The sequence below is a fragment of the Populus alba genome, chromosome 18 (assembly GCF_005239225.2).
Source record: "Populus alba chromosome 18, ASM523922v2, whole genome shotgun sequence".
NCBI classification, from domain to species: Eukaryota; Viridiplantae; Streptophyta; class Magnoliopsida; order Malpighiales; family Salicaceae; genus Populus; species Populus alba.
In genome coordinates this window covers 5,619,006-5,631,052 of record NC_133301.1, presented here as the reverse complement: position 1 = coordinate 5,631,052, position 12,047 = coordinate 5,619,006, and the positions used below count along the sequence as shown (strand labels likewise).

The following is a 12,047-nucleotide window of genomic DNA, read 5'->3' as shown; positions in this document are numbered from 1 at the left end:
CCATTTCGTGGGATCCAAGGATGACTACCACAAGACAACATCCAAAAGCTTAATTTTATCCATTCTACTTTCTAGACAATAACATCATCTTGCATAGATAAGAATTAAAAGATCCATTGTTGATCACCTTTTCCATTTGATAACCACTATTCACGCTTAGATTTTGTGTGATCATTTCCACCATACTAACCTAAACATCGATTTATAAGCTTGGATGTGGTTGAAAATCCAAGAAAAAATATATTGCACTCAACATCTTAATCTTTTTTTGTCGGTGTTATGATAATAATGTAAGAACAAGAATATCTTAACAAGTACTACGATAATGGAGTTTATCCCATAACCATTCATCTCAATGAATGTATCAGTGACATCCACACTCATTACAACTATATTAGAGGGGAATAGTACTAGCTTGAAGATTTTTCAACTATGAGACTCTTACTAGACTCCATAAAAAATTTTTCTTTTCTTGACTTTAAAAATACTTTAGCTGTAAAATGATAAATTTGACCATGGTAAATCCTTTTTTACTAGTTTTGAAGTGGCAAAATTGTTTTTGATTGAAAAAAGATGGTTTTGGTCAATTTTAAAAAGGAACTTAATTTTTGATATGGTAGCTTAGTTTTTTTCCTGCAAAAAGGTTTTTTTCTTTGCCTTAAAAAATCAATTTTTTTGTTTGGAAATATCATTTTTATATTTATTTATTTTTATCACAGAGCAAAAAATGAGATACAACAAAACATAATAAGTATTGTCTCTAGAGACATATAATCTCTATACCTCATATTTTAAAAGCACAAAAAATCATTTTAAGGTTGGAAGCACAAAAATTTGTTTTAAATATATCCTAGATAGTGTTATTTTTATTTTTATATTTGTATTTTTATCTCTTTAACTAAACATGTTTTTATTTGTGCTATCTTTGTTTTTTCTGTCACAGTATAAATACTAAAATATTACATTCTTTATTTATTAAGGTAAACTCTCTCATTCTTATTTTCAAGAAAAACTTGGGAATTTTCAAGATTTTGTAATTTAAAGATCTCTAAGTTTAATATCAAGTATCGAGGCTGTCCAAATGACCATTTGTTAATATGTAAATAATTTACAAACAGCACTAAAAGAACGAAACTTTAGAAGCCTCGACAAAAAATTGAGGAAGAAAACTACAAAACAAGAGTGAAGTAAGACTCCGTTTGGCAACGCGTTGTTGCCTGCGTTTCTTTAAAAACACATTTATTAAGTGTTTGGTTGCAGGTTCTTTAAAAATAAAAAATCGTGGGTCCCACCATTTATATGCGGCAGGACCACGATTTTGGCGAAGCAAAAAAATCCTGCTTTTTGCACAAGTTTCAACCTGTGGTTGGAACTCTCTAGACGTCTTGTGGCTAATTACCAAAACACACACAGATCTGTTCTCGTTCAATTCATTTCCCTTCCCATTTGCTCTTCTCCTTCTCATTTTTTCTTCCATCTGCATTCATTTCCCTTCCCATCAGCCCTAATTACACACCAACTCCACAGTAAAAACCATTACTGGTGCTAACCCAATAAACTGATGGCTCCGTCTCTCTCTGCACATTCAATTATCATCCATTTCTCTTTAACAAAAGGAAATGAAGAAGAACAACAACCCTTTGTACCAACCCCGAAACATATATATAGATCGCGTTTGATTCAAGCTCCAGAGGTCAAATTTACATCGGGTTAGTTCACTGCTCTGTTCTTAGTGAAATTTTAAGTTAATTATTGCTTATTTCAGTGAGATCTGTTTATCCCCTTTTGTTTAATTACTTTTAGTTCACTCTCGATAGTTTTATATACTAATTTTTCCTTTGTTTCTGAAGCATCAACACAAAAAGAAGACGCCGATCAACTTGTCTTCCTGCCTTCAACAACCCCACCACAGATATCAACACCTCATCTGCAATTTCCAACGGGTATTCTGCTTACTTCAGTGGTCCTTTAAGATTTTTTAGATTTTTTTTTTGTTTATTGTAGTGAAATTGACCTGTTTATGCTCATTTTAATTCACTAGTATTTTACTTTCGGCAGCCATTACTGCTAATTTTTCATTGTCTTTATTCCTTCAATTTATCTGCAGTTATATGTTTGTTTGGTGTGTTCTGCTGATTGTTACCAAATAATTGTAATTAGGGCACAATTAATTTCAGTTGCTACAGTAGACACATTCCCTACTTTCTTTGCTAAAATCGTTTTGTGTAATTCTGCATATTGCTAACAATAGTGTTAGTTATATATATATAATTATTTTAAATGTTTATTACATAAGTTATATATATTATTTTAAATGTTTATTACATAAGTTATATATATTATTTTTAATGTTATAAGTTATACATATAAGTTAAATGTTTACTATATATATATAATTATTATTTAAATGTTATTACATAAGTTATATATATTATTTTAAATGTTATAAGTTATACATATAAGTTAAATGTTTACTAATATATATATAATTATTTTAAATGTTTATTACATAAGTTATATATATATTATTTTAAATGTTATAAGTTATACATATAAGTTAAATGTTTACTATATATATATATAATTATTTTAAATGTTTATTACATAAGTTACATATATTATTTTAAATGTTATAAGTTATATATATAAGTTAAATGTTTAGTATATATATATATATAATTATTTTAACTGTTTATTATATAAGTTATATATAACATTTAAAATAATATATATAAGTTATATAATAAACATTTATATATATATATATATATATATATATATTTTCTTTGCTAAAATCGTTTTGTGTAATTCTGCATATTGCTAACAATAGTGTTATATATATATAATTATTTTAAATGTTTATTACATAAGTTATATGTATTATTTTAAATATTTATAAGTTTATATATATAAGTTAAATGTTTAGTATATATATATATAATTATTTTAACTGTTTATTATATAAGTTATATATAACATTTAAAATAATATATATAAGTTATATATAACATTTAAAATAATATATATAAGTTAATAAATGTACATTAAAATCATAGTTATATATATATAGAACATCCCCTGCTAATTGATGACAAACTGTTATAGGATTATGGCACAATGGCTAGGTATTTAGGTTTATGACAAACCTTCTGTTAAGTTTCCTTAGTTTACACTACACAACATGTAATTTTTTTTGAACTAGTTCCTTAGTTTCTTTTTTTCATCCCTTATTAGCATTAAAGCTTTATTAATCTATATTGAAATTGTGTTTTGAATTCTATCTTGCATTGTCAATCATTCTGCTATATATAATTTATTTATTTATGTTTTCATTCCTTGTCAACATTCAACCTTTTTTTATTCTTTGGTTGATCTTTTGCTGCACATGTAACTTCTTGTTCTAATTACTATTGTATTAGAGATAATTAGCATTCAATCTCTTGTTCATTTGGTTATTTGTTTGTTTATTTTTTTCATTGCATTGTCAACCATAAGCAATGGATGGGTCTGATACACATGACAAAGCTTCTTGGAGCAAAGGCAATGCTGCACACGTTTTGCGACATTTGCATGACAGCTATTGAGAGAGGCATGAGACCAAACACACATTTTGACAAAGCTGGCTGGAAATTTGTCATACAGTCATTCAAAGATCAGACAAGCCTTTCATTATCAAAATCTTAGCTTAAAAACAAATGGATGGGATTAAAAAAGGACTGGAGGGTATGGAAGAAATTAATAGCTGAAACTGGAGTTGGTTGGTCTACTGAACTTGGGACCATCTCAGCAACTGATGAATGGTGGCAATCAAAAATTCAGGTTAGTTTGCTGATTTGCAATAGCCTCGTAAATTTTTTTTTCATGTTGTATTACTTATTCACCTAGTATCATTCCTAAGTACTTCTAGCTGTCATTGCATAGGAAATGCGAGGAGCAAAGAAGTTTAGGCATGTGGGTATAGAGCCCTCGTTGTGTGCCAAGTACGATATCATGTTTACTAACATAGTGGCCACGGGAGAATATGCTTGGACTCCCTCACAAGGACTCTTATCAGATGAAGATAATGTGGCTTCTGGAATGAGGAATACAACCAATGAGGATACTAATATGGCAGAAGGAAGTGGCGACTCTGAAGAGGATGCAATCCCTGATTTCACACGTGATGTTAGCAATATGGTTGGTGGAAGCAATGTCGCAAACAGTAGCAGCAACCCCAACAGTTCAAAGAGAAAGGGTGCACATCAACCTACACCTCAATTGCGAAAAAAAGAAAAGGGGAACTGGAATGGGAGCAGTACTAGTTGCACGTATGGATAAACTTGTTGAGACTGTCTCCATGCCTAGAGGGATCACAGCTCCTTGTAGAGATAAAAAAGGTTGTAGTATTGAAGAGGTAATGCAAGAACTGCACTCTATTAATGAAGTTGCATTTGGTAGTGCATTGCATACATTTGCAACTAAGTTCTTTTGTGCGAGGAGCAAGAGGGAGATGTGGGCTGCAATGGGTTGTATTGACAGAAAAATGTCATGGCTGAAAATTATGTTTGACCAACACAGACAAACTTAGATGGGCAAGGTAAGTTTTAATCTTTTAACCCTATTCCTGTCTTTGCATTTATGTTAAATTCTATAGACAAGTAATATATTAATTTGTCTAAAATATTTTCAACTGGTTTTGCAGACTTCCTGTGCTGCAATTGTTGCTGGAATTAGAAGGAGTTGCCCATGTTTTGGTGGATTTATGTAGCTAAGTTTTTGGAACACCACAACCATGTATGTTTTGCTATATATGTATGACTGAATAGTGCTGTTGGGTTGCAATTTCATGGATGTTAATTTCTGAATTGTAGACTTTAAATATATGGATGTTTAACTTTGAATGTTATGTTTAGCTTGTTAAAGTACTCCTTTTCAGTTTGGTTACTTGAAGTTGAATGGTTGGTGATAATATTGTATGAAACTGTTGAGACTATTGCTTGTTGGTATCATACTTTGAATGTTTGGTTAGTTGCTCTGGAATGGAAGGTTTAGGTTGGTAATTTTAAAAATTTCAGTTGGTGTATGCCACATTTGAATGTTTAGTAACTTGCTTTTGAATGGTAGCTTTTGAAAGTTAGGTAACATTTTTTGGAATATTACATCAATTCTTATGTATTTGTATATAAATAGCAGTAGCATTGGAAGTTATTCACTTTTATATTGACAATTGCTTGGTAGAAACCGAATGTGTTAGTACATTTGAATCAAGAATGGTTGTTTGTAATTGTTGGTGTTGCTGATTGCTGCTATTTATACATCAGTAATAGGTAAGTTCCATCTAATTCCATTTAGTTCCATCTGTAACATGTTAGTTTCTAAGGTTTTCAAATGTTTGTTTATGGAGTTCATTGGGATAGTGAAGGGTAGAAAATTGTCAGTTTTGGGAATTAAATTTTTTAATCTCTTGATGTTTATTGGTTTTCCAAAGTCAGGTTAGTTTTCATTTAGCTCCACACGCAGAAATCAGTTATAGGAATGGAATTTTCAATGTTGTATGGTTCAAAAAATCTGTGTGTGAGTTGTTCATGGCTGTTTAGGGAATTAGACTTTTTTGATCTTTTAAACTTCTATTTTTGATCTCTTGCTGTCTGGTTTTTCCAAAGTCAGTTTCCATCTAGATCCACACACAGAAATCAGTTCTGGAAATGCAATTTTGAATGCTCTATGGGAAATGTGTGTGTGAACTGCTGATAAATCCTTTAAGCAGAGTCATGTCACTGCTTCTGTGCTTCGGGTTTTGAATTTTATTGCTGATCAGAACTGCTTTAATTCAGAGTGCATAGCTTTGCTATAATTCATCATCTGTTTGTGGATGCTCAATAAGTTGCATCTTACACGTTGAATTTCCTTAGTTGCTTTCCAATTGAATATTCTCTGAATTAGAAATTGAGTGAATTTTTTTGGGATGTTAAGGCTTTGAACAAATCAGGAACGGTTTCCTTCAAAGTTGTTTTTTTTTTTAAAATTGACATTTTGGTAGAAGCTTTGGGAAAATAATACAAGTTGAAAAAGTATATGGGAAATAGCACACTTTGAACACAATCACCATTGAAAATATTGGCTTTGTACGCCAGTAGTTGTTTCCAAAATACATTTTTTATGTAAATTAATTAATTTCTTTTTAACTTAATTAATATGTCCAAAAGTTAACTCAATTTTATGAACATCAAATAGTAGGTTATTTACATGACTTCAAAATTTAACTTAATTTAACATCCAAAAAGTAAATTTAATTTACATGCCGAGCAAAATTTCATAAAACATGAACAAATTAAACAATAACACTTATTTTGGTTTGCATTATCCATTTGTGTTTTTTTGTAAAAAAGTAATACAATTTTCAATTATTCATAAATTTTTTTTTATGGCATGATAGTTATGGATTCGCACTGGTTTTCAATACTGTTTAATGGGGATTATGATGATGTAATGAATAACGTTGCCGATTACGTTAATTATGGAAATTCTTCTATAAACGATGGAGATTGCAGTGGTAGTAACAGTTCTGATACTGACGACGACAACGATGACGATTCAGATGAAGAAGGTGAGCTGTTTTGGGAAAGGGAGTTTGATGATCAGAAATTGATTTTATGCACGGCAGGTGCCATAGCTTTATATTATAATACATATATATATAAGGAGCCTTGTATGGATTCATACAACACTGGAATGCAATGGTTGATAGAAATTCTACGTGGACATTGGACGCGCTGTGTAAACATGTTTAGGATGGATGCGCCGACATTTCAAAGTCTGTGCTTTCAACTTGAAAACCAATATGGGTTAACGTCATCTAGAAGAATGTGTGTTTTTGAAAAAGTTGGAATATTTCTTTATACAATAGCTTTAGGTGCTTCCAACAGGGAAGTTCAAGAGAGATTCCAACATTCTGGAGAAACAATTAGTAGGTACTTCAATGAAGTTCTTCGATCAGTTTGTTCGCTTGCTGCAGATTTAATTCAACCTGCAGATCCCGGGTTCGTAAATACACCGACGGAAATTGTGAACAATCCTAGGTACATGCCACATTTCAAGGTAATGTTGTTAATCGTATTTGTTAATGGTGATTTGTATTTCATGAATTTGTGAAAATGAATTTTTTTTGTCAGCTGAAATTGATGTTATTTTACTTGTTTATCATATATTAGAATTGTGTAGGAGCTATCGACGGTACACATGTACGTGCATGTGTTTCTTTTGAAAATCAAATTCCATTTATCGGCCGAAAAGGTGTGCCGACCCAGAATGTTATGGCTGCATGTAGCTTTGACATGTAATTCACATTTGTTTGGGCGGGTTGGGAAGGTAGTGCACATGATACACGAATTTTCCTCGAGGCAATTGACAATCCACGTGTAAAATTTCCTAAGCCACCAGAAGGTAGTAATACGTGTTTATGTGTGTCTGTATATATGATAAGTAATGATATTTTGTTATTTTGTTTTTTCAATTTTCAATTTAAAACAATTATATGTTTTTTCAGGGAAATACTACTTGGTTGATTCAGGATATCCTAATAAATATGGATTTTTAGGTCCATATAGAGGTCAAAGATATCATTTGGAAGAATTTAGGAGGCGAGGACAACCACAAACTGGTGAAGAAATTTTCAACCGTATGCACTCTTCATTACGTTGTGTGATAGAACGAACATTTGGAGTTTGGAAAAAAAGATGGCGAATTCTACAGAATATGCCATCCTTTAATTACAAGACACAAGTTCAAATTGTTGTCGCATCCATGGCAATTCATAATTACATTAGAAGAACTTCAATGGCCAAGGACATCAAAGGCCTTCGCGAATGGATTACGTACGTGATGGGATTGCTGCAAGTTTAATGACACAATTATAAATTATTGTTCTAATATATTAGGTCTATTTGCAAAAATTTATTGCTTGTAATGTTAATTTTATGAGATTGTTCATTAGTATTATGATTAAATCCTTTTAGGTAATTATACAATAAAAAAAATTGAACCACAATTTTTAACCAAACACATTAAATAACTTTTTCTTCAACCTTAATTTTAACCACAGTTTTAACCAAACATATATTTTTACAAACAAACCTCAACTAAAAGTACTTTTTTATTATAGTACTTTTTTTATACCACAACCACAACAGCCATCACAATACCAAAAGGACTCATACGTGGGCCAACAAAATCATTCATCCAGCCGATAAAACGGTGCACTTCTGCAAGACCCACCGCGAATCTTGTTCTCAGGCTTCAAGATTTGCAATTGCAAGAGGAAATGGCTTGTTTACACGATCATAGCTGTGAAGATCACGATTGCTCATCTAACTGGTCTCTCTACAAACACATAGACCTCCCTAAGGTGTCAAATTTCTTCTACTTCAAACTTGCATCAAATTCTTCTGCGTAGAAATCAACAAAATAATTTATTGTTTTTTCTTTTTGTTTTGTTGTCCTTCAAAGGTATCAGCTTTAAACGAGGCAGTTCCAGGAAGTGCTAAATCAGTTTTTAAAGCTTGGGAGCACCGTCTCGATTCTTCTGCGGTATTTTTCTTGGTTTTTTTTTTTTGTTCTGTTTATTAATTTAATTTAACACATATGCAATGATAGGGGCATTTGGAAAGCAACGAGGGTGATCCGGAGTTACTTGTTTACATTCCGTAAGTTGCGAATTCTTTTTTCATGTAGTGTGGCCTCTTATTAAGTGATGCTACTAATCATTATTTGGATAATAATGAAATGGGTGTTTACCAAATAATTTGTACCTGCTGGAATCTTGAAGCTCAAATAAATTTAACATTGCTTGTATGTTATTCTTGCCTGTCAAAGAATTTTCTTTGATCAGTTCTCATACCTTTATTTGCCAATCCAGCTATTATAACAAAATAGCACTTTATTCATATAAAAAATTGCTTGACCTCTTTCAATACGGGTAAAATCGACCCACTTTGGTGACCTATGTTTTATAACGAATAAAAATGTTTGGGACTTGGAGGCTTCAATTTTTAAAATGTTGTTGATGATTGTTTTTAATTGCGTCACTTTGATTTGGGGTTTGGATATTTTTTTCCTTCTATCTACCTGAGATAACTTTCTGGATTTCTTATGTTTCTGCTGGATTAATTGTGGTAGATTCACATCGGATGTTAAGATCAAGAGCATTTCAATTGTTGGAGGTGCTGATGGAACAAGTCCTTCTAGGATGAGAGCGTAAGTTCAACTTCCATGTTGTGTTGTTACTTCTTCATTGCAGTTCTTGAAATTTTGCAAGCGGGAGTAATTCTGAAGCTTCTACAGATGGTAGATGCTGCTGATTTGATGTAGTTTACGCAACTCCATAGAACTTACTCAAAGCTGTTTTAATTAAATTTTTGAATGGCCTCGCTCTACCTTGTGTGTGTGTGTTTCAGACCCCAATGTTCTTACCATTATGGTAATATTTAGGCAACTTTGAACTTCATATTTTGTCTTATATTTAGATATTTTTTGTTGCATTCTCCATGTTTGGTGTGATAATGTTTGAGTGTTAATGCATCCCTACAAAGACAGGTTCAAGCCAGCCTTATTGTGCAGCATCAATGAGGCGTTACCATTCCAACCTAGCTAGCATACTTGCCTTTTTCATTAACTCAATGTATGTTTTTCTTGTTGAGTCATTGGATGTACAATGATTGTTAAGCTATGGAACTTTCCCATCCAGACCAGTTAGGCTAGTTTTTTTAGTAAATATATAAGGAACTGATGTTAAAGCAGCGTTTTGAATAATACAAATTCTCTTTCAATAATCTCTTCTGTGACCACTTTTTGTAACAAAAAAAACTTAGATTTGCTCTTTAAAATTATTTAGGTTTATCAATCGAGATGGCATTGACTTCTCAGATGCTCAAAGTATGCAAGCTGTTCAGGTATCGTTTCATCCTGTTTGTTGCTCAGCTATCACTATACTCAATAATATTCCTTACTGGCAATAGTGGTTTTTATTGTTTAAGGAGTGGGATTTGGTTGAAAATTTGAATGGAGTACTTGAGTTTCAGACAAGGTAATCATTCCCTACCGCACTGTTACTTAGCTTATTGAACTCAAATACTTTGTTCCATTTTGTAACTGCCTACCATCTCAATTCTGGAAATCCTTAATTTAATGTCATCTGAACGAGAATGAATACAACAAAGAAGAGTCAAAAGGAATTATATTTCATTGTTTCAATTAAGTTTGGTTCACCAGCAGTTATCTTGTATTTGCTGATTTTATATTTGCTCACATTAATAGATACGCCAAATTTCAAAGTGTGGCAAGCATCACATTGCATTTCCCTGATAATTTTGGTGGTGATACAACTCAGATACACTATATTGGCTTCAAAGGTGAAGCCACCCAGGTAAATGCACCGCAAAAGATCAAGTTTTACGGCTTTGTGCGTCTGTTTGGACTAAGGGTTGGTATCTAAATGACACTTTCTTTTCTACAATGAACAGCTGAAGAGGGATGTTGTTGCCACCATTGTTTATGAACTTATGCCCAACCCTTCTGACCACAAGTAAGTGCTTATACCTCTGTGGAATATTCCAAGCATATAGGGGTGCTTTTCAGATAATTATGTGCTTGAGTATGGATGAGGATTTGATTTAAGATTTGATGTTGGCATGTCCATTTGAGACACCCTGCATTTCATATTATGCATTCTATGCAAAATCATTAGTTCTTGTGACAAATTAGGATGCTCCTGCATAGACCATACCATTCATATATGGACTCACATTATGCTTGTGCTATTCAGTTTTTTTTTTTTTTTTGGAAATTCTTGTTAGTAAGTGATTAGCAGTGGACATAGGGAGTTTGATCTAAGGTGATGAGTATTGGTGGTCTTACTCGCTAGAAGTTTAATATTCCTCTTGCTTCCATAGAGACCATGATTATTGTAGTAACTTACAAGTCCAAAATATGCTTCCTTGTATGCTGCTTGATTCTGTTACTCATAGTGGCACCTCACTGGTGTAGGTTGTGTTCTCCCAACATGATAGCTAATAGAATTAGATCATAATTCTATTTTAATATTCGTCTTGCTTCCATAGACATCTTGATTATTGTAGTAACTTATAAGTCCAAAATATACTTCCTTATATGCTGCTTGATTCTGTTACTCATAGTGACAACTCACTGGTCAAGGTTATGCTCTCCCAACTTGAAAGCAAATATGAATTAGATCATAAATGCCCTTCAAACGATGTCTTATTCTTCATAACATGTGTAATCATTTGTTGATGGAAATGATGGGTTTGTTCAGGACAAAGGCTGAAAGTGGTGGAGGTTATTCACAGGTGGAATGAAGAAAGGTGCTCTGCTTTGCTTTTAAGGCACGGGTCAAACCTAACCTTATGTTCCATATTCCTTTTGTGTATTATCCTTCCCTTTTCCTTGTAATGGAACCTGCTCTGAAACTCTGAAACTCAAACTGTACCTGGCATCTGCTAGTGTGGTGCTTGGTCCTCTGGCGTTTACCATGCAGGCTTCCCATAATGAGAAAGTACAGTTGTCTGAATTGCCTGTTTGCTGTGGTATGTTTATTTTAGGAACTCCAGTGTCTCATGGTTTAATAGAATCATGTTCTTGTGAGAACATAGAATAAGAACATAGAACATAGAACATAGAATCAATTTGTTGAGGTCCTGTGATGTTTCTTAAGTGTTTCTCGAAGAAAAAAACACTTAAAATAGGTTTTTGAGCCCTTGATATTAGCTGCCCATAATTCAGCCATTTATGGTGTCTGAATTCTGGAAAAACAGGCAACATTATTTTTTTAAATCTAATTAAAAAGAAAAAGAATTATGGGCAAGCGTGTGGGTTTACTCTTAGCCCGTTTGCCTGACCCTTTTTGATCTTTCTTTATTTTTTGAAAATTTATTAGACCCAGCTAATGGGTCGAACTAGGTTAATACAAGGCTCCATGTCAGGAGGGTCAATAAATTATTTATAAAAAAACATTGAAACTAAGTTATTTTGATAAATTTTTTCAAAAACAAATTTCA

The 12,047-nt window shown here is 32.4% G+C and overlaps 1 protein-coding gene and 1 pseudogene across 1 annotated transcript; both read left to right on the top strand.

Moving 5' to 3' along the window:
- Positions 1-3,497: 3,497 nt before the first annotated feature.
- On the top strand, positions 3,498-4,809 carry LOC118040179 (L10-interacting MYB domain-containing protein-like; annotated as a pseudogene).
- Positions 4,810-8,225: 3,416 nt separating this feature from the next.
- Positions 8,226-11,560, top strand: LOC118040182 (uncharacterized). The gene is made up of 9 exons (XM_035047058.2): positions 8,226-8,383; positions 8,485-8,565; positions 8,632-8,681; positions 9,154-9,231; positions 9,869-9,926; positions 10,011-10,060; positions 10,291-10,399; positions 10,497-10,558; positions 11,306-11,560. The coding sequence occupies exons 1-9, from the start codon at positions 8,300-8,302 to the stop codon at positions 11,346-11,348; spliced, it is 615 nt and encodes a 204-aa protein (XP_034902949.1). The 5' UTR covers positions 8,226-8,299; the 3' UTR covers positions 11,349-11,560.
- Positions 11,561-12,047: the final 487 nt, after the last annotated feature.